Below are 24,343 nucleotides of genomic sequence, written 5' to 3' on the forward strand. Positions count from 1 at the left end.
ACAATCAAGGCTTTCTTTTATTAAATGTGGTAGCAGAGATATAAGCTGTCATAAACGTAAAAGTTATTCACTAGTGGAACAGACTACTTTGAGAAGGGAGGGATCTCCTTCCTGGGAATTGCTTCTGTTGGGGATGCTTTAATAGTGGACTCCTGCACTAGAGAGAGCTTGGGAACACATGGTCTCTAAGATCCTCCCACTTGCATTCTATGATATTACCAATACGGTTAGACTTATGTCCATGTACCCCTTGCCTTTTGGTTCTAGGAAGATTCTACCCATCCAGTTAATCCAAAGGCTTTTTAAAATTATTGTACTTGGGTTTAATTGTAGTTGAATTTACAAATGCAAATTTTCAACTTTTACATAGTGCTTCCTTGTTTCGTTAGGATCAAAATTTAAAAATGGAATGTTATTGTGGAAGCCAGTGAGTCTTACATGATCCAATATTTGTTCACTCTGATGTAAATCCCACTTAGTTCTTAAGCATGCACAGGAGTTCACTCTTAATCAAATAAGCTTTGGTTGGACAGAAGCATGATATAATGTAACCCTAGAAGCTATGGTTTATACAAGTTTTACTTTATACTTTGGGGCATTTAGCTCTTCTTTAAAACCACTGCCAAAATGCTACTTATCAGTTTAAATTTATATTTGCATTAATATATAACTTATTATTCTTTTAATTATTCTTTTTATTCAGTCAATCAAACTAACAGAACGATTTTCGAAACTCAATTGCAGGTTCTAATTTTCAGCTATATGGACCATTAGGAGGCAAGCTGACTAGTTTCATCAGCTTTGAACTTTTTGTGATTCTATGGCATTCAAATCCTCTACTGGGAATTGAACTCATGGATGTTCGTACTTTAAATGACTACATACAGTGCAGTAGCTTTAGCAGCAATCTAGGTCCTGGTATTAGGTGGCTGCAGAAAGGAATATAGAGACTCTCAGAATGGTATATGCAACCCAGCTGGCCTTCAGCTCCATGTCTGATGAACCCTGGTCAAATCCTATTTACCTCTTGGTAGTCTATGTAACTAAAAAATGTCACAGGTTAATTGTATAAAAATAGAGGGAAGTGGAAGTCATGTAAAAGTCCATACATTGGATTGTATTTACTATTCTGAGAATTGCAGGTCATATATTTTCATTATATTTGTTTTTTCTTCTTCTCATCAATACATGGTACTTACATGCCTCAAACAATAATTTACTTTCATAGATTAAAAAAGGAAACTCAAAAAATCAAAGCAAACTTAGATTTTGTTGTGTCTCCTTGAAAGCAACATATATAATTGGATCTTAGGTCACCCATTATAATGCTGCAACCAATCACAATAAGGAAATTAAATTGGACTGCAACTCACTAGTATACAATACTATATCCCTGTTAATTTTTTTTAAAAAAGAAAGGCTCATTTGTTTTCATTAATTTCAAAACAGGAAAATGTTATTAATCAACTCTGCAGGGCAATACCACTTCACTGTGAGTCTTCCAAGGCATCTGTTAAACCCTAATTACCAGTTCTCCTCTTTAGTAACTACAGACACCACAAGGCAGCAGTTAAATCACTAGTTTGAAATACTCAGAGAAAACAGTGACAAATTGCTAGAAAGTCCTGGCAGTATTGAAGCAATTACTTGTTTTAAAGCATTTTTTTCAGTCTAATCAAAGAGTGTAAAGAAAATAGTTTACTGATGCTGCTGTCTTTATCTATTTATTGAAAATATAACCTCAGAGAAAAGATTATATTAGCTTTGGTTACACGGCAAGGCACAGAGAGAGAAATTTCATTTAAGAATCTGAAAACTGGATGTTTAGAAACACATTTGTTCAAGAAAATTTTAAAAAAAAACTATTAATATTTAATATGCATTTGCATAAATGGCAGATGAAGTGATAAGTGCCTAAATATCAACATCAACAGTACTCAACAAAGTCTGTCACTGTATTTTCTCTTTAAATGTCTACAGCTGACAGAGGGAATGGAAGAGAGATGAGAATATGCCATCAAACTCACGAAAATGTCAACTGCCTTTCATTTTTTAAAGATAATTTTCTTTGAAAAATCTTTCATTCTTCCAGTGTCAAGAGGAATTGGGTAAAATGAACTTCTACAAAATCTATAAAAGAAAAGCGACTCTAAACAACTGCTATACAATTTCATAGCCGATGTTAAAAATGTCAGAAGTATGCTCACTTTTATTTTGGGGTTTCAGGAAGGGGAGCTGATTTTAAAAATGCTACATTTAAAGGCTGGGTTGATTGAAAAAGGTGGCCAGTTTGTTATCAGACTAATGGTGGGAATGGTGCTGCATGTTAATATGTAGTGTATGTGTTTTGGGACTCCATAAGCAGCTTTGGCTTCTTAATGTGTAGACACAGGGCAAACTTTAAATATAAGAATCTAAGTATAAGTCTACCTATATTTAGGTACCTATATTTCTGTGTAAGACATTTTAATGAAAGAGCCCCTTTCATTAAGCCAATATGAAGAAGATGGAAACTTTGCAGTAGGAATTGACCTTCCCACCCACTTCAGAATATCACTTTCAGTGAACTTCAGGAGAAGAGAAAGCTTTTGATCAGTAAATAAAATTAAACGATTGTAGTGTAAACTTTTGAACTGCCTTAATAATGTGTATATAATATCCCTGCAGTGTTCCAGATCTCCTATTATAATGGATGATGTTACAGGGACCTTGGCACTCTCTGAACTTGGTGGTTTTCTTGCAGATGTTTGATTACCAAACTAGAATAACATCATCAGTTTGGTAATGAAACTTCTGCAAGAAAACTGCCAGGCTAGAGAGCACCAAGGATCCCACAATTCACCACTCAGCTACAAATATTCTCTTATTTGAAATATTGGATGATGTTATGTTGTATGCTAAATAATTTATCCTTTATTTTTTGTATTATTTTTTGAGTGCCATTCTTTTGTGGAAAAAATTAGAATGGCAAACCTTATATTTGTAAGAAGAACACTCCATCACATTTAAAGCAAATGGGGAAGCCTTATGGATACAGAAGCCAGTATTTAGATTTCATATATTCAGCATGCCCTTTCTAAGCCTACATCCAGGCTTCAATCCTACATTTAATTTCCTTCCTGTATTAAATTATGCTTATTTATAAGCAGTCCTTAACTTAGCAACCATTTGAAATCACTTCCCTGGTTCTGAAGTTCCATCAGTCATGCCCCTGTGGTCACATGATAGCCTCCCACCGGCCAGTACGCTCCCATAGAGAGGGGCTCCTCCGGGTGCCGTCGGCCAAACAATGTCAACTGGCGGCCCCTAGGGGGAGAGCCTTCTCTGTGGGGGCATCTACGATCTGGAACGAGCTCCCCCCGGAGATACGGAGGATCTGCGCACCTTCCGTCGCGCGCTCAAGACTTTCTTATTTTATCAAGCTGGCCTGGCCTAAATCTTCTCCCCTTTTAAATGTAAATTTTAATTTGTTTTTAAATTATTAAATTTGTCTCAGCCAAATTATTTAATTCGTTTTTATTCTATTTTAAATTTTTGTATTTATGTGTTTTATTCTGTGGCTGTTCACCGTCCTGAGTCCTTCGGGAGTAGGGCGGTATAGAAATCCAATAAAATAAATAAATAAATGACAATTGTTTGGCAACTATCCCACATTTACAGTCATTTAAAGTGTCCCAAAATCATATGATCACATTTTACCCCATTTTTGCCAAAACCTGGCAATTATTTTTGAGTTTTGGTAAAACTGGCCCATAGAAAACCACTGGTTTGCTCAATGACTGTGGCGTTCACTTAACGGCCATCCCAAAAAGGTTGTACAATTGGGTTGGTCATGTGAGTGAACTGCTTTAAGGTCATCATGACTTATAATCATAATGGCTCCATTAAGGTCCGAATTGAAGGACTACTTGTACTGCATTTGTATCCATTTTAGGAGCTGTGGTGGCATAGTGGTTAGAATTCAGTATTGCAGGCTAACTCTGCCCATAGCCTGACCAGCTCAAGTTGACTCAGTTGTCCATTCTTTCGAGATTTGTAAAATGAAGACCTAATGTAGATTGTTGGGGCAATATGCTGACATTGTAAACCACTCGGTGAGAGCTCTAAAGCACTATGGAGCGGTATATAGCTATTACTATTGCTTTCTGACATTTTTGTTGAGGTACAAGGTAGCATACATAATGGACTCCATTCCACATAGAAACATTTTAAACATTACAAAAATATGGGTACATACAGAACAGTACATTTGAACTGGATTAGAAACACTAATAAATATTATTTTATTTATTAACATTGTGTTGTAAAGTTGATGAAAGTTAGAGTAGTTTGTGAGTGTTATCTAGCAAAAATATATCAGCAACATTTAAAAATAGTTAAATGGAACTGCAGGGTTTTTGTTCAAATTTATAATGAACCAAAGCGATGGGGAACTATAGAATAATGTAAGCCCAATAGCAAATTGATAAGGTGCCAAAATAACACAATGCTAAACACAATGCAAAGATCTGTGTATTTCTTTATTCTCATAGCATTTTTTTATTCTCAGTTTGAAGCTGCAATGCAATACCTTTTCTTATTTAGAATATTTGAGCTACGAAAAACAATAAATTTTACTGCAAATCTTGCAAATTAAATTTAAAAAAGAAAAGTCAACACAATAAAGAAGGCAAAAATGGGTGCAAAAGGGACTAGCAAAGCATTCTGAAGAGTTGTAAGAACTATGAAAAAACAGTGCAGAGTAGAAGAACTGAGCGGTACATCTCACGGGCAAGCGTGCTGGCAGTCCAATTGAAAAGAGTTTCAGCTGGACAGTTAAGCATATACCTGGCAATTCATATGAAATATGCATACAATGGGATGTTTTAGTTGTGGGAAAGCTATGGCGGTTTCCCTATTAAAAAAAAAATACTGACGGTATGTTAAATGATGCCATTAACATAATAAGAACAATAAAGTCCAAATCTAAGAAAAAGATGATGAATTATCTTCCATGGTAAGAAGGGTGAATTTGCCAATTCTGCCAACTGAGTTTTTTTTTTTTTTTTTTTTTTACTTCTGCTGACTTAAAATCAGCCTCTGACTAATTCAACAGCTATCCAAAGTGTACCACCTACAATTGCTGGTTGTACTATCTACAATTTAGTGAAGCTAGGGAAGAAACTCTGATCAGTCTAATGTGGTAAATGAGCATGTTCAATGAATCATTATGATGTTTCAGTCTGGAGCATGGTTCAGGGAGGCATAATTATGGAAGGAAGCTTAAAATGTAGGCAGACTTAAAGAAAAAAAGATGGGAACATTAAAAAAATTGACTACTCCATTATATTTATTAGTAGAATCATATATCCTGCATATGTTTGAGTGATCAACAAATACTAATCATTTCACTGCTATTAAATGTATGTTTTAAATATATATTCTTGGCAAAGGGTCAAAGTGAACCTGGTTCATTTCCATTTGCACTATGATATACAGATGATACGTTAAACAGGTCTCATAATCTCCCATACTATGTCCTGCTATACAACTGCAGCATGTTGAAAGAATTATGTTGACTCTATTTAAATTTCAAGCCACTTTAACTTCTGCCTGGAAGGAAGCACTTAGTTAAATAAAGCTATTTAAAATGGAATAAAATTCATGAGCATATATCTAAATATATCCCGGAATATAAAAGACAATACATAAATAGATTGATCTCTATCCATTTCCACTCTAGGATATGTTTATGGTCTGTCTGTCAGTCTGTCTATGTCAGGGGTATTAAACTTGTGGCCCACGGGCCAGATGCGTCACATACTGGCCATGCCCACCCCGTTTTAGCGAGGGGGAAAAAAAGTCATGATACATCAGTGACAACAATGTGACAACACAAGTTTGACACTCCTGATCTGTGTCATACCAAGTAATCACGAACCTTTTTGGTGTCCTTAAAAATGGAATTCATTATGGCTATTACAGTTTCACTACAGTTAGGGAAAATCCTAAAATTGCTCAGGCAAGGAAATTTTAGGTAAATTAGTACCTTAATCTTCAGCTGGGCTGACAGTGCAGGAACCAACCTCTCAAACACAGAACACTGCATGGATTAGCCTTGTGTGGCATAGCAAAACTGGGAGCATTGAGTGATCAACTTGTAGTGACCTGCATTGAGCCAATTCAGATAATATGGCCAAACCAAATTAAGTAGGCAGCCATACCTATATCGAAAATGGCTGCATTTCTGCATTTATATGCTTATTTTGTTCATTACAAAGTGTCTCTTGCTTATAATTGGGATGTGATTTTTTTTCTTCCCATGAAATGCTCTTTAAAAATGTTCATCTCAGTGAATGTGTGTTGAATTTTTCTCCTCAGGACTGATTTTCTGTAAGAAATATGTATGTTGCCTAGCAGTTTAGGATGATGAAGCAATTAAAAAGTGTGATTTCCCAATGATGGGATAATGGAGTATCTGTTTTTCACTGCAATTAAAACTGAATACATTAATTGAACACAGGGGAGGGGTCCTCAAAAAAAAATCATCATTTTCTAATTATGGAGAAAAAAAATCCATTATAGATACTTACTGCTATAACAGAAACTCCAGCAGCTGTGCTGTTGGGCTTAGGGCCTGTATTGAAATGTTTTTTTATCTTTCCTGCTACTGACAACTGATGTTCATTTTCTGGAAGGCCATCATCCTACAAAACGAAAACAAGCCATTCATTTCAGGACTTTAACAATTTTGTGGTTATTTTTCCAAAATTATTGCGTCCCAAGGATTTTTAATCTGCAGAAATATAATTAATTTAGTGGATCTAAATTTTACAAACAGTTTGCTAGCCTTTTACCATCAACTAAGAACTCCTGAATAAAATCCTATCTGAAGATACCAAAGTATTATAACTCCTAGTTATAATCATGTTTTATAATCTGTTTATGATTTACTCCTTAACTTTAGTAATATGCCTGAAGGTAACCAAAAAAACAAGGCATACTAATTTCAATTGTTTGAGGCACTTTCATACACCAAAAAATAACCTGAGGAATCGCAATAACATTATTATTTCATGAACCATTTAGATTTTTTAGAATGACTCCACATTTTCTGTGAGACCCTTTTAAAAATGTATTTTGAAAAATAAATTTCATTTATTTACACAACTTTTAATCAACATAGCAATTGTAAATAAAAATTAAACAATCTTGATTAGGAACTTCCAGATTCTTGTACTTACAGTCGAAGTTCTTTTAAAAGCAATATTTTCTGAGCAGTTTTAGAGATAATGTGTTTTATTCCTTTCAGCAGTTTAAAGACCTTTGAAATGCTGAATTCAGAATTAAAATAATTATTATATTTCACAAAAAGATACTGTGCTGTACCTTGGTATATCCTTGATTGCTACATAAGCAGTAAATAATTTTGAAATGATTAAGAGAAACCTAAGGTTTGTTTACATCCCTTCATCCAAAATCAGAGGTATTTCAGTCAGAAACTGATTCAGAAGTGTCAGAAGCAAATGGATAGTTTTTGAGTAAAGTAGAATTGAATATGTCTTTTTTCCAATAACTAGCAGTGCAGTCATGCCTTTCTTACTGAAACTAAAATGGAACCATTTGGCCCCAAAATTGCCTTATGCAGTTGCCTTATGCATCAATATAACCCCACAGTAATTTTGACAAATCTTAGTTGATCTTCTGCAGTATACACAGGCTGTGTATACAAAGTCCAGCCACAATATGTTATATTATCATTTTTGCATGATAATATTAATGACTCGTATTTGTAATAACACTAGGTATTCAATATAGTGGTTTTAAGATGTCTTGATCTTGAATCACACTAAAATTGAAAGTATTAAAGGTATCATAAATAAAATGTGCATAATGTTCCTTCCTAGTTACTAAATGAATTGAGGAGAAAAATCAGACTTGTATCGCTGATCTCATTAACAATTTCGACACTGGAATTCTAGGCTGTGCTTTGTTTCTTTTGGTTATCTCACAGAACGGAACTCTACGAAGCTTTTTCAAATTAAACATTGGTAAAGATGGATCTAGTTTTTCTACATTTTCAAGTTTATTTAAGTTTTACTTTTTAGTTAGAATAAAGACATTCAGAATGATTTCATCTTTGACTCCACTAGAAAATAATTGTGTGATTTTCTGAAATCTGGGAGGTATTGAATTCATTTTCGGTCAGTTGGAATACTTGCACGTAATGCTGCAAACATTACAATAAATATTCTGACATAGACCTAATTTGCAGGCTGCTAAATCAATATTCGAGATAGTGAGATGGCCAGTATATAAATTTAATAAATTAATTTAATAAATAAATATTCTGAGAAATTGGAACAAGTTTATAAAATGTACATTCATGTGAATTTTGGAATAATAAATAATGAGTGTCAGTATTCTGATTTTATGAAAGAATAGAAGCTCAGTTTAACATATACAAATTTACTTTCATAAAAATGAGGCTAGTAGAACAGGAAGTTGTATTTTGTAGATACTGATAAAAATCATTCAATATAATCACCTTTCTATTTAGAAATGGGAACTTATATAATGTAGATTTGTATTATTTCAGGCTGAAATAACTTTAGATTGATCACTGCTGAGTAAAGATGTGTATATTCTAAAGTTTGTGTTTTTTTTAAAAAAAATAGTGTATCAAACTAACCAGTATATAAATTCTGATTAGAATATAATAAAACCCTTCATGTTAAATCTTTCATGTAAGGGGGACAGGTAAAATAATTATATTATTACATTACCGGTATAAGGGCAAATTTGTGCCTGAATTGTAGCAATGGATAAGTTTGATCTATCACAATCTGAATTAGTCTTTCTTTTTTGTATAGGCAAGGAAAATAATTTCTGAGCAATGTAATCAAATTATCTGGAGTGCCATTGGATATTTTTCCTCACTCCCCCGTCCCTCTCCTTTTTTAATGCAGGATTTTCTCTCCTCTTCTGCTTAATTTGATTCACTATTTTTTTTTTTTATAAAAAAGACAAATTTTAGAGCCCTATTCAGTTTTAAATTTAATGGAAAAAAATGTATCCTGATATGGCAGGTCCTTTATAACAAGTTTGTGAACTGGAATTGGCAAAACTTCAGAAAGTTAGTTACACTTTCTGAAGACACAACACCATTCTGGGTCTGGCATATTCTTAAACTCATTTTCAGAATATATGCAGAGAAAGTTATTATTGGAAATAAGCCTACATTTTGCTATAATGTTTAAAAATTTCATAGTTCCAAAACAGCATTCCAGCTGATTTGACAAATAATGCAATAAAACTTCAGTGTGGCTAAAATAAAATCAGTAGCAACCTTTACTTACATTAACCCATGGATGCTCAAGCACTTGCAAAGCTGAAAATCGCTGTTCTATATCTACCTGAAGCATCATAGTAATTAGTTCCTGTAAAATGAAATTATAGCCAGTAAGTTCATTCTAATAGGATACATTTGATGAGGAATTTTGCAAAGATGATAATAGCAAATACAACACTGAATACATTGTAAAAGGTAAGATACAAGGATGAAATACATTCCAACCTTGCATTTTAATGTATAAAGCTGATAACTGAAAAGTTTATGAAAAGTTGGGAAATCATTTGAAAAATTTAAAATAGTATTGGATCTAAGCATGGTCAAATATATTTATAACAATATTTTATGATTAATATCTACTAAATAGTTTGGAAAATATTTTCCTAAATATCCAGAAAACATGCTCATTAATTTCTCAAGTCCTTATATTCAGTTACAGAAAACCTCCTGTAGAAAAGTGTCAATTCCAGTATAACAGTATGTTTTTTTATTTTTCCACATAATTTATACAATTTTTCTAAAATCCAGGTTCTATTCCTGGGCACAGGACTTGGAAAGACTTGCATAGAATCTTTGTTACCTGCCCTTGATATGAGTCCTTCAAAGCTAATATGTTTTCTTTCCAGATACTGTAATATTCATAATTTCATTTGGCTTTAAGGGCTTATTCATCTTTGCATGCACTAAGGAACTGTAAATTGTCTACAGCTTTCCAGAAAACTAAAGCAAAGAATTATAGTATAAGTATTGTCCCAAATTATAATATATTAGAATGCTATTTAAAGCATTGTTTATATCAATCACATATATAATAGAATCATGCTTCATACCACAAACATAGCATTAATTGTAGCATTTCTTTAGTAATTCTGGAGATGTATAATCTAGTAAAATGAACAATGCAGAGTACTTGTGATGAAGAAGTATCAGATGTAGATTTAGTAAACTATCAAAAGCATAGGAGCGTTATTGATTTAGAACATGTCTAGTACAGAGATATAAAGAAATGCTATAATTGATGCTATGTTTGTGATATGAAGCATGATCTTAAAATATACATGATTGATATAAATTATATATATAATGTGTTTGTATGTGTGTGAAAACTTTGCAGTATGTTGCAATAGAACAACAAAGATATGGCCGCACAAAGAAATATTCTAGAGGAAAGAAAAAAACATTTGAATATACCTTTGCAGAGTCAGATACATTATCCCAATATGGAGACGGAAACTCTACTTGTCCCATCAAAATCTGATCAAAAAGAACTTCCTGGTCTTCTCCACTTCTGCATAAGAAAGAAATAAAACTGTCATTCTCTCACTGCGCCTAATAAACTAAAGACAAGCAAAAAGACAAAAAGCTTTTTAAAATGCTGCAAAACTATTTTTGTTATGCACTGCCGTAAGTGGAGCTATCCGAATACCAAATCAAATATTTATTAGAGTCATAGACCAGCATAAACATGGATACCAAATTTGAAATTTAAGGAAAAGAGAAAGAAAAAAAGACGAGAATAAGAAAAAAACCTCATAAAGCAGTCAGTTTTATATTGGAATAGTTCTGACATTTATAAGCCCTGCATATTTCTTGTTTCCATTAAATACAGTTTACACTATAGACAATTCTATTAACATAGTACTCAAGTTTCTGTGAAAAAAGATATTTTCCCCTAGTATTTAAGTCTTAATTACAATATGTTCCTCTACTGATATTTTGTTTTACAAATGGGGGGGGGGAGGAGGGGAGGCTAGCAGCCAATATTACATCCAGACAGGAGAAAAAAACCATATGGACAACTGATAGAATAGTTAAGAGATGCATTGTTAAGAGATGAATAGAAAATCATAGCCCATACCCACGGAACGGAGGAAAACCACACAGCAGGATGTAAGTAATCACACCAGCTGCCCAGATGTCCACCTTCAGGCCATATCTAAAATTGATAAGGGATTATGGTTAGGAAACCAAGAATGTATGATCTAAGGAAAATAAAGGCAACAAAAAACAATACGTTGGCAAGGATCTTCATTAAATTAAATGATCTCATCTGAATAAAAGCTGTAGTTTATATCACAGTTGTATGATATAAGGACAAACATATATATATATATATATATATATGATATCAAAATTCAAATTCAGTACGGTTTCTATTTAAAAGGACATTGCTTAATCATATGGGGGGAAAAACAGTTGTCCATTGAATCTCTTCTACCAGGTGAAGTTAGTTTACCCAGTTTCTGCAATGATTTCTGGAGCCACGTAGGTAGGGGTTCCACAAACGGTGTAAAGAGGTCCATCTACTATAGTAGCCAGACCAAAATCTCCCAGTTTCAATGACTTGCTTCCATCTTGGTGCTCATAGACCTGAAAACAAAAATGCAATTAAATTATGATCTTCTCTTAATAGCCAAGCTTATATACTTTATGGAAGTAGACCCTGCCATTCCCCAGCGTATTCATGGGTGAATCTGGAGTGAGGAAGAAAGACCAAGTCAAAGCAGTGTGGAGACGGTGGAAAAGGTTTGGAAACAAAGCAGTATTCAGTTTAATGAACATCAACATGAGACAAAATATTATAACTAAAATATAGGAGTCCAAGGCAATGCAACTTTTATGTACTTAGTTCCATCTATATATGATCACAATTTTGGCATAGTGTCCAGTCCTTTAGAGACTGTTTTATTCTTGGTGACATAGAATTTAATTATCCAAACAACCCTTAAAAACATTTCTGGACTAGGGAAAGATGTTCAATTTAAATTCCTGTGTGTTTAAAATGTGACAGTAGGAATGGATGGAATTTTTGGTTTTCAGAAAGTCAGTTTTGTCTCATTTCTAGGTGACTTTTTAAAAGTAATATTCTTTTAAATTCTACAGGCTTTTTCTTTTAAAATCTACACATTTTTTAAAATTATATTTTAAATCTACAATTTTAACAATATTAAATCTACAGATTTAAAAAGTTTAATATTTAAGAAAACTCCAAATCGTTTATATAGTGGTACAGGATTTTTTTTTTCTTCCACTTTTCTTTGCCAGATATGCTGGGATTACAACTCCTAAAATTCCCACATTGCCACAATGGCAATGACTTACTGGAGAATGTAGGAAGTTGCTATATGATATCAGATTGAATACTATAACCTCAGCAAGAAAGATTAAAATATATAATTAAGGCTGAAATAAGAAACTTAATAGATTCACTATCTACCCTGTCAAGATCAAAGAATGTAAATGATCATTTAAAGTTCATCTTAGTCAGAAAGTAAGGTTTTTACAAATTCTATTTTCCTTTGAGCCCTGAAGGCCAATTAAAAAGATGTGGATTAGTGTAAATTACTCACTATGTAGTGCTTTCACTGTTTTAGCTAAGTAATAAAACAGTGTAATTGTACAACACTAATTGAATCCAGCTACATATAATTGTGTGCTGCCATATGCATCCTATTATTCTAAAGGCTATCCATATTTTCTAAGCTGCTCTGTGATCACTGCAGATGGCAACAGTCAGAGAAGTTGTTCTCCTGGGCTTATTATATGGCTATAAAGGTATCCCATGATTTGACAAAATAATCACACTAAATAGTAGCAATTATGGGCAAATGTTCCAATTAAAATGGGAAAACTCAGCTTTCCAAATGAAGTGAGCATAGACTATTACAGTCTTCTATAAACAATAGACATTCCAATTTTCTTCAGCAACTAAAAGCTTATTGATTAATGCATATTTTGAAATATAATTTAGTAATCTCTTTATACTGTGACGGTTCTTTGTTTTTTAAGAACTGGACACACTACAGCATAGACTTTAACTACACAAAATGTGCAACTACAGCATAGACCTATTGTAACACACACACCTTTCCTATTGCCCTGGGTTAACTTCATCCTCCTAGCCTTTGAAAGTTAACGTAGCCATGTAAATAAGAGTTTATTGTTTCATAATAAATAAGTCTTAATATTCATAAAGAGGCATGCAACCATTGCCTCCTTCCTAATTCTTTTGGAATTAGGTGCTGTTTCAGTCTGATTGCTCCTCTTCTACTGATAAGCCAAGCTCTAGGCAGGAATCACACTACAATGGACTGTTTACCATAGCTTGTGGACAACTGACTGATAGTTCATTTGTTTGGTTGTAATAGTTCTCAGACCACTTTCTTAGAGGCTACCTCCTATTTCCTCAGCTTCCTGTTATCTTCTGCCCCTTCTCTCCTATGCCACAGTTTTGCAGGTTAAGGGCCTGGATGGGGTGATGATCTATGGATGTCATCAAGTTTCTAAAAAACATCAGGGTGTGTTTCAGTGGTGGGATTCAGCTGGTTTGGGCCGGTTCGGGCGAACCGGTTGTTAAATTTCTGGCTGGTTCCACCCCTCCCCACCCAAAGTGCAGGGAGGCCTACTAGACCCAAAATGGGGCACGGGGTGGTGGTGTGGCATGCTCCCCCCATGGCCCATTTTTGCTCCCAGGAGGTTGCAGGGAGGCCTATTAGGCCCAAAACGGGGTGTGGGGGGAGGCGCCTCCCCGCAGTCCATTTTTGCTCCCAGAGGGATGCAGGAGGTCGAGTGCTTCCTGTCACACCCCCTGGCCACACTCACCATGGCCACGCCCATCCAGCCAGGTATTAGGGCAGAGAACCGGTTGTTAAATTATTGGTGTTGCCAATAATATATGCCCCAACATTGGTGTTGGGTCATATAAAATAATACTGATAAGTACTATTTTAATTTTAATCAATAGGCTGATATTGATTGTGAGAATGATTTGGGAAACAGAAGAGCTGCAGACTGGGCAATGGTTAGACAAGAAACAAGGGAGACCACAAAAGGAATGGGAACATAACAAACATCTTGGAAGGGGCCTTCCAAGGGGGAGAGATGTAGTGTCATACTTCAAAAATGCTTACACAGTAAAGGTAGAACTAGTACTCCTGGGTATGTTTCTTGTCTGGATTACCTAACAAGGCTGGCATTAATCTTGCAAGTCCTGTCTCCATCTCTTACTTGTAGGTGTACCAGAAGCACCTGGGATTCTTTGTGTGAAATAAAATTATGGACTAAGATGGACTCAATCCAGTAAGGCCATTTTTTGTTCTAATTCTGAAAACTATTTTAAGATGAAAGTGCCCCTAAATTGACTGAAATTTGAGATAGGTGATTGATAGATGATTACTATGAATTATATGTATCAAAATCTCTATTGCCACTTAATGTTTTACTTACCAGCAGATTTTCAGGTTTGATATCCCTGTGAACAATGTTCAAGGTATGAAGGTATTTGATGGCACTGGCCAGATTGTACAGCATCCCACTGGCATCCCTCTCTGTATACTTATTTGTGGAGGTAATAGCATCAAAAAGATCTCCTCCCTGAAGTAAAATGAATGTACCATATTAGTATATTCCACTATGATTCAGGAGAAGGTTTATAATGATCGATAGCATTTTCTTTCAGGACATCTTAGAATTCCCATTCTTAAAGAAAAGAATGAAATCTGCAGTGGAGATTCTATATATCTATAAATGATGAGATTAACTCAAAGAATTCACAGTCTAGCCTAGAAAAAAATGCCCTTCAACTCTTCATGGATTCTGTCATTTCAGTTTGCCATTGGTGGTAGCCGTTCAGTAAAATTCTTATACTACAAGCTCACATTACTTTAAACAATCCTTCCAATAAACTACATATTGTAAAACTTTTGCCAACAGTTAGAAAGAGAAAAGGAAATTGGGATGTAAGAAGGAAAAAGGGAAATATTTAAAGTAAACAGGGAAAGGCTGATGTCCTGTTAAGACCCTAATGCAGGACTCCCCAACTCTTCAACTTACTGACTCATGAAGGTTCAGATTGTTTTATTTTTATTTATTAAATTTGTTTGCTGCCAATCTCATCACAGGCAACTCAGATTGTTTGCTGATCCCCAAATAATAATGAAAATAATTTAATAAATACCTCTTAATAGTACAACTACTACTACTAATCGTACCAATAGTAAGAGGTGTCTATTACAAAATACTAAATAGGTGATTTACAACTCCAAAACAACTGGAGCACCATCTGAACACTCAATGGCATTGACAAAATCACCATCAGTCAACTGCAAAAGGCAGCTTTCCTTGGAACAACTTAGTTCCTCTGATAATGCCTTTAATACTATCGAACAGCATCTATCTATCCCAGTTCCTCCAGAAGGACTCAATAGGGGGATTAAAAAAAAGCCAAATTCAATATAAAATATGACAAACCATAATGATAATATGAACCCCTTAAATAGTCCCATAAAGCCTAGAGCAAGGGTGTCAAACTCAATTTCATTGAGGGCCGCATCAGAGTTGTGTTTGACCTTGGGGTGCGGTGGGCATGGCCAGCTCAACATCTCTCGTCAAGGCTCCATTTTTAGCCAGACAGCCTCCTATAGCCCTCTCCTGCAGCCAGGATGACCTCATGTAGTCCTCTGCCAGTGAAAATGGAGCTCAGGATGGCCACATGAGGCCCGCCCAAGCTCCATTTTTGCTGGCAGAGGCATCATGGGCCGATCCTTTGCTCTTTCCAGGGAGGCCCCACGGGTCAGATCTAAGCACTCCGTGGGCTGGATCCGGCCCACAGGCCTTGAATTTGACACCCCTGGCCTCGAGGATCAATATTGATCACTTTGGGGGACCCTGCCCCAATGTGCTAATTTTGCTAGTAAACTAATTAGTTATAATTCTACATTTTACTTTCATTGAGCAATTCTTCAACTTCCAAATTTCAGTCCTATTCAGTAATAATCTTTTAATAGATTATTCACTGTTAGCTAGTCAATGATACTGTTTGATTTCTTCACTAACATTGCACTTTTCTGGAAGCATGACAAACTGGAAACAGCTTTAAAAATGTTTTCTTTATTTTTTTAATTAAAAAGGGATGGGATAAAATGGAAGAACAAACCGTATCATCTTTCACCATAAGGCACTGACATCCAGAAGAACAGTAACCAATTACTTATTTACTACCTTCCAAAAGAAATACTACCTTCCAAAAGAAATTCCCTTTCTCATGGGAAATTGAAGTTAGATGCTTTGAACAGCAGGAAGAAACCCTATCATAAATCATGCTTGTTAAAATAACTAGGGCAACGCAAGGCTTGCATAATAATTTAGTCCCAGTACATACAATGGCAGCTTGCCAGCAACCACATCCTCTCTCACCTTTCATAATTTCTACTTGAAATTTGTTTTTATTTGTATTTATGAAATGCATTTTTTACATTTAAGGACCGAAAGATATGCCTGGGATGAAAACAGAATGTATGTGCAGCAATAGGATCCACTTATATTAAGTTTGTTGTGACCAATGAAAGCATAATGTTATTAACTAAAGTTTGACATGCCAGCAGTCTTCTCCTCGTGAAAACCTTTGCCATTATAGAATTTAATTTACACGTTAAGCCTTCAAAAAGTAGCCCTTAGCAGATGGTTACTCAGCTGTAAATGGGAATTGTGAATGGATTATTCAGCAAGCTTCCAAGAATACTTGCTTTACTATTTGAAAAAGAAACATATAACAAGATTTATTCAATTTTAAACAGACAGCCCCATCATGGCATTCCCTTTTGAGGCAGGCAGGCACAAGTAAGCAAAGCACAGAAAGGGGATAGAAAATAGTAAGGCATAGAAGTTAAATGCATAAGAAATTAAAATATAACTAAATCTAGTTTACACCAATGGCATTCGCTATACCTCTCCATATATTTCCATTCCTGCGGAGAGGAAAACCAGGATCTTATTCATTAGGAAAGGATAGGAAAGTCTTAATTCCAATAAAGCATACCAAACGTGCACATCTTTTTTTAAGAATCCAATTTGTTCTGTGAAATATTATAGGGAAATGTATATGCTTTAGATCACATAGCAGCCTTCACTTCATAAGCCTTAGAGTTGAAAAGGACCACAAGAATGATCTAATCCAGTTTCAAGCAGACAGATCTTTTTTGTCTCCTAGCTCCATTTCTGTCCTTTGTTATTACTGTGTGCACAAAACAACAATCCCGTCCAGTGAAAAGTCTCCAATCACCTGCTGCAGCTCTGCCATCTGAAGCCTTCCCTGCAGAACTACTCACCAAATGATTAAAGGAAACTCCTTTGAATACCTATCAAAACTTTTACTAGCACTTAACACTAAATCTTTTTCAGCTGGTGGTTCAGAGAACCGGTAGCAATGGTGGTGTGAGGCTCCGCCCACCCGCCCAGTTGTCATTACTTCCTGGTTTTAACCAGGAAGTAACCTGTTTTTTACCCTCTGCGCACGTGCAGAAGGGTTTGTGTATGCGCAGACGGTCCAAGCGCGCACATGAAGTATGGCGTGTGCACTTCTGAACCGGTTGGGAAGGTAAGTAGATTTCACCCCTTGTTACTAATGCTGGTAGATAACTCTTACTCTCCGTGCCAGGTAATACTCTCAGGTTTAAGGAAACATGTGACAATCAAGAAGAAGACTAACTCCATTTCCACAGGATCTTTATATTACTAGCAGATTTGCCACCACAGCTGGAGAGTGACTCTCCTCATCAGGATATGGATGAGAGAGTGAGTTTAAAGCAGGCCAAGTAGAATTCCACTTCCCTCTTTGAAAGTTCACATCTGTACAATCGTAAGGAAAATAATTTTCCTGGTTAATTTTCTATTATACGTGGCAATCTTTTCACAAGCAGAGTCTGTTTTCAAGCCTGTATTGGTGCCCTCAAAAACTGGTTTACTTATTTATTTTATTTCTACAGCTATCTCAACAAGTGACTCTCGGTGGTTTACATGATAAGACCTTAAAACAAGTAAAACAGTACAAATATATCGCACCAAATAAAGCTATTACTACTGATATTAATGTAATCAGGAAACAGGGTCTTTAACACACTTGGGGCTCCAGGTCCAGGGACATAACTAAGTCTTCATGGTTGTATGAAAGACCAACAGAGTTGGAGTCATCCTGATATCTGAAGGGAGAATATTCCAGAAGGCAGAGGCTACGGCAGAGAAGACACATTTTCTGGTTCCCACCAACATTCCATGGCTGATGGAACCTGCAGTATGCCCATCTTGCCTGACCAAATTGGACAGGTAGACAACTAGGTGAGGATAATCCATTGGATAACCTGGCCCCAAGTCATGAAGGGCTTTAAAGATGACAACCAGGACCTTGAATTGCACCTAGTAACACACCAGCAATCAATGTACTTACAAAGCAGTGATATTATTGCTATTCACTCATTTTGAAATCAATACAATTTACCACCCATTCACCCTTGGTCATATCTATTCTTATTTTTACCACATATGTTTTTTTAAAATCCACTTTCCCATTCAAGTATTTCTGTACTTTCTCCTATTACACCCAGCTTTCATTTTCATAAAACAACATGAGCAGAAAATGCTCTTACACATACAGTATACCTTTTAGCTTCTTTCAACAAACATCTTTCAACAAACACCTTCATACCTTACAATAATCTACAAAGGACCCCTACATTTAAATCAGGGGTGGGTTTTACTTACCTTCACTACCAGTTTGCAGCGGAGCCGCACGTGCGCACTTGCTTTGCTTGTGTGCACGCGCCTCTTCTGCGCATGTGTAGAAGCGTTTTGATGATGTCAGGGTTGGTGGCAGAGCCTCCCGCCAGTTTTACTACCAGTTCAATAGAACCGGTGTGAATCGGGGGCAACCCACGACTGATTTAGATAAATACTTACAAGTTATTTGTAATGGATGAAGTTACTTCATCCATTTTCCCATCTTTAATAAACTTTCTATTGAGGAATAATAGATCTTCTTTGCTCCATATTCATACACATACTATTCATAAATACTATACTAGTATTTCTCTATACTGAAGCTAAGAAAACTGAGCAGCAGCAGATAACTGTTCACCTGTACTTACTTTTACAAGTTCCATGACAAGATACAACTCAGTAGGCATATCCATTTCCTCAATCAGGAGAACAATGTTGGGATGTTTGACCCGTCTTAAAATAGAAACTTCATTCTGAATCATGTGTTCCTGCATAAAAGGACAGAAAAAAAATATATGAAAAGAGAATGGAACAAAACCATATAGCTGCTCCAGGACCTTTGCCTTATTTAATGGGGTAAATTGTTGTTATAATTTATCAAGTTAACTACAGAGGTCATGACTGTAGCTGCTATATGCTAAATAAAATCAATATATTCAACTTCTGGTTTTCTTGGCAGTTGTGGCTTGCCTAGACCTTGTTTCTAAGTCTGAAAGAGATACTGATTGATTCCAAATTCCCTCACTACAGTGGTGGGTTGCTACTGGTTCACCCCAGCTGGGGCGAATCGGTAGCAGCGGCGGCTGGCTCCGCCCACGCGCCCAGACAGTTCTGCACATGCGCAGAAGCATCATGCGCAAGCACCCACGAGCAAACCAGTAGCGATGGGTTTTGAAACCCGCCCCTGCCTCACTAGCCTCTCTGCCTAGGGTGGGACTAGAACCCATGGGCTGCTACTTTCTAATCCATTGCCTTAATCACTATACTAAACTGATCTCCTTTAATGGTGCATCCAGGCACATAATCGACAGAGGAAACTCAGTATTCAATAAGAAGTTTTAAAACCCTTATAAATTAATGCATAAGTCAAGGACTATGCTGAGGCTGAGAAAATAAATATCAAAAGTAAAACAGAGGTAGAAGATTTAAACTTGCAAGTATTTTATTTACATTTAAGGTTGCCTATATTTAACTTATTCTGAATATTTGTCTTTTAGTATGCCTGTAAAGAATTACTCTTCCAACCTTTTAACTAAAAAATTATATATAACAAATCAAGTTTTCCCAAGCAAAAAGAAAAAGAAAAGAACAGCTGCATTTCTTTAGACATTTTAGCTATTAATATTTTTCTTCCCAGGACTTCTCCAAGCTAACATATTATTCCTTGACCTCCCATCCTTACTAAACTGAACATCTTGTTGTTTTCATGTCAGGTTTCTCAAGTCACAGTTTTGTAGAACAATTTAAAAAGTTGCTTTTAATCTCTAATGAAAAACCTAAATGGTCTGGGACCAAACTGGCCAAATAATCATTTTTCTGCACATAATTCTGCTTGAGAATCAAGATCTATCTCAGTGCCCCTCCAGATTCTTACAAAATGGCAACATGTAAAAGGGACTTTTCTGTGGCAGCTTCCCACATCCCATGTACCTGCCCCATCTGTCTAGCTACAGTATATCTATTGGATCTATATTGCTTCTCTATTGCTTGTTTTACAATATGGTAACCTTTTTTTTAAAAAAAATCAGAGACGTGAGTCCTCCAGAATATTTTAGAGACCATGAGTCCAAATGTTTGTTGATACTTATATCGTGTCCAGGTAAAACATCTGTGAGTGGTTTAGAAGAAGAAGAAGAATAACACACCAATTCAAATCAAGACTCAACAATAAGTATAATATGGCAGCCCATCCATCATAAGCCAAATTATCTTTTTATAAAACTCTGAAGACTTGGCTATTTCCTCCATGCATTTGGGTTAGGAGGGTAGGCAATGTAGCTTCATCACTGGAAGGTCCCATGTATCTTGGGCAACATGGATCATTGCTTCTATTGTTGGATTTTAATATTTCTATGCCAACCAAAGTACCTGTTGTGAAATGGGAAGTGTCAGCCTTATTAGGTAGACCAAGCTTGGCCAGGTAAGCTAATTTTATTTTATTGTAAAGCTACAGTAATATAATCTTGCAAACCTGAAAGTACAGTTCTCTTCCCTTCTCTGTTACAGCCCAAGAAACTAGGGAGGGTCTCTTCTAACCCTCTTGCCCCACCCACTATCCAACTTTAGGCTATGCTGTCTCTTACTTAATTATTCCCTTGGCAACTTCTCTTCATCCAGCCTCCCAAGATCTTCCCCACATACAAGAAGCTATATCTATTATTTAAATAAATGCTTAAATAACAGAAACCATTAAAAACATACACTAAGTGCACAATTAAATAAAATGCCCAGTCTTCACTATCTTCAGAAATATCAGCAGGGTAGGAGCCTCCTGCAGAGGTGGGATGAACTTACTTTCCCTACCAGTTTGCAAATGTGAGCGAGCGAGCGCTCGCTTTGGTCGCATGCGCCACCTCTGCGCATGCGCACAGCCTTTTGTGCATGCACAGTAGTCAGGCATTACATCCAGGCGGGTGGGCAGAGCCTCCCACAGTTGCCACTACCGGTTCGTGTGATCTGGACAGAACTGGCTGAATCCCACCACTGGCTTCCTGTAGCTACAATGGGATGTATGTACCAAACAGGAAAGGCACTACCAAATTTTTCAGGTCCAAATCTCCCTGATTTATTACCAAATCAGGTATCAAAAGCTTCTCTTCATTTACATACACACAGGCCAGAGAGATTACATTTGAAAGAAACAATTCCTGATACATCTTGAAGACATGATATATAAGGCTTTATACATTAAAACAAACACTAATTTAATTTGACTATGTAACTGCAGTTGGAAATTTATAAAAAAAATCTGTGAGGTAACCAGAGTTACCAGAGTAATTCATACCTGCTAATATATCTTGGCTGTTAAATGTTATAATTATAGATTCTGGATTATTTTCAAAGGCAGCACTATGCAGCCCATATTACAACAATCTAACTACATCGGCTGATGAAGTATTCAAAGAAGTTCACATGTAGCCAAGTTCCTATTACAGGGACTCAATCCATTTCATCAGTTTCCACATGGCCAAATAATTCCAAGATAACATCACAAGAGATTATTCACGTCATCACATTAAATGCCAATTGATACGTAATTCTGAGTCAATGTAAGCTATTTTTTCTATAAAGAACCTTGTGAACATGTCACAGTGCCCTGCCAGATCCTTGTTCCATCTGTTGTACAGCTAATGTTGGACAACATTTTTTTTTTAAATTAACCACTAAATTGGAGTGCTTGCAGATTTGATCTAATTCATAAGATCCGTCAGAAACATATGATACTCCACTATCTTGATACTTACCTTTCCTCTGCATTTACTTTTCTTAATGATTTTCAGGGCATATTCTCTACCAGTTGACCTAGCAACATTCAGAAGAAGGAAGAAACAGATTAAATTCATTTACCCAATAGTGACAACATTTTAAAATTCAACACATAACCTGAGATTATTTTGCAGAGCAGCCTACATGTATACCTTAATAGAAATGACTAGAAAATCTCTGGCAGAAAATAAGGAACTTTTTAGAAAGTTTCTATTTCGTTACTGTGGCAAGCTGCTGTGAAATATGAAGAGATATAGGATATTGATTTAAATAATGTAACTAATAGAAATGAAAACATTAAAGATTAAAATGAAGTTTAAATTCAATATTTAAGGCAAAGGCTTAGGAAAAATAAGTCCACACATTTTATCATATTGCACCATGCTTTTTTTTAAAAAAAGCAGCATAACTCCCTGAACAAGGCATCATTTCCCCACTAGAGGGCTTCTTGGCATAGTATAGTTACTCAGAAATAAGACACTTCATCTTCAAAAAGTTGATGATAGATTACCATTTGGAATCCTCTTCCTCCTCCTCCTCCTCCTTCCCCCCCCACATATTTTTCATTTTAGGCTGGCATGTTCAACTTTTATTTTTTTTAAATTCAAATTTTATATTTTCAGTTCTAGTGATACCAAAATACATGCAGATACTATTTTATTCTTTACCTCATTAAGTAATAATAAATTCAGTGTGGTATTTGAATTGCTCCACTCAACCTCCTTTCTCTAACTTCCCTCACCTTAAAATATTACACTTCAGATGTGCTTAAATACAGTGTATGACAAAATAGGATAGCCTGAGCTAACACAATTCCACTGAATGTTCAGGAACGATATATTTTCTTATTTTTTTGCCTTGTTATACCATTTGTTAAACTCAGTGGTAAAATCCAAATTTTTTTACTACCGGTTCTGTGGGCATGGCTTGGTGGGGGTGGTGTGGCTTGGTGGGCGTGGCAGGGGAAGGATATTGCAAAATCTCCATTCCCACCCCACTCTGGTGGCCAGCCAGAGGTGGTATATGCCGGTTCTCTGAACTACTCAAACTGCTTGCTACCGGTTCTCCCAACTGCTCAAAATTTCCGCTACTGGTTCTCCAGAACCTGTCAGGACCTGCTGGATTTCACCCCTGGTTAAACTGCAACATAAAGCTTAGAGTACTGGGCTTAAATCTCTGGGGACACAACTTCATCCCTCACTCCCTCAAATTATTCTGAGGGACACACCCTTCCTCACAGATTGACAGGCGTCAGTAGAAGGGAAAAATATGAAAGCTGCCTTGAACTTCTTCAAGGAAAGGAAGAATGAAATGCAATAAATCAATTCTACCCAATCCCTGAACTGCAACGGAATAACTTCTTTATTTAATTATACACTAATCTATACTGTTTAGATAATTCTGGAAAAGAACACATGTTTCATTTGCCTGTGATTGCCTTGGTTGCTTGTGATAAACACAGCTTATCCCATCAGGCCAGGATTCTTTTGCATACAGCAGTTAGCTTCTACACATAAATTCCTACCTACAGAAGGGCCTGTGTATGCCAACAGCTGCTGCCCAGGAAATTTTTCTGACATGACCAAAATGCTCCTAAAGGGAGAAAGTGGGATTTCTCCCCAAAATTCCTTCTTTATCAAACAGTTGATGGAAAAACAGCTATTTCATGTTGAGTTGACCCTCAGCAAGTCATGTTTTATATATTATAACCAGTGCAGCATACACAGAGTACTGCACGTAACAGTGGCAGCAGGGATTTGGAAGTCAAAATTGAAAAAGTTATGTTAAGGAAGGACTTTTTTTTATTTTAAAGATACTTACTGTGCCTGCTTATATATGAAGCTTTTTAAACAGCATTGTTTTTCTAAAAGCATATATGTCCCGTAAGACCCAACTACAGAAAGACGAATCAAGGTTGGTATTTCATTTATAGATTGATTCTAAAAAAACCTTTCCTTTATAGGCCTAGCTGGAATC

At 35.9% G+C, this 24,343-nt stretch overlaps 1 protein-coding gene across 2 annotated transcripts in view; it reads right to left on the bottom strand.

Moving 5' to 3' along the window:
• DCLK1 (doublecortin like kinase 1) overlaps positions 1 to 24,343 on the bottom strand; it is a 160,872-nt gene that overhangs the window by 12,714 nt on the left and 123,815 nt on the right. For both annotated transcript variants that reach the window (XM_034411302.3, XM_087894775.1), the window contains exons 9-16: positions 22,345 to 22,402; positions 19,249 to 19,368; positions 14,558 to 14,704; positions 11,568 to 11,701; positions 11,190 to 11,267; positions 10,523 to 10,619; positions 9,339 to 9,419; positions 6,573 to 6,686 (exon numbers count right to left, since the gene is read on the bottom strand). In XM_034411302.3, coding sequence (XP_034267193.1) covers positions 6,573 to 6,686; positions 9,339 to 9,419; positions 10,523 to 10,619; positions 11,190 to 11,267; positions 11,568 to 11,701; positions 14,558 to 14,704; positions 19,249 to 19,368; positions 22,345 to 22,402 — 829 coding nt within the window. The remainder of the gene's footprint in view (positions 1 to 6,572; positions 6,687 to 9,338; positions 9,420 to 10,522; positions 10,620 to 11,189; positions 11,268 to 11,567; positions 11,702 to 14,557; positions 14,705 to 19,248; positions 19,369 to 22,344; positions 22,403 to 24,343) is intronic.

The sequence above is a fragment of the Pantherophis guttatus genome, chromosome 5, assembly GCF_059756535.1.
Source record: "Pantherophis guttatus breed Tessera chromosome 5, ASM5975653v1, whole genome shotgun sequence".
Classification (NCBI taxonomy): domain Eukaryota; kingdom Metazoa; phylum Chordata; class Lepidosauria; order Squamata; family Colubridae; genus Pantherophis; species Pantherophis guttatus.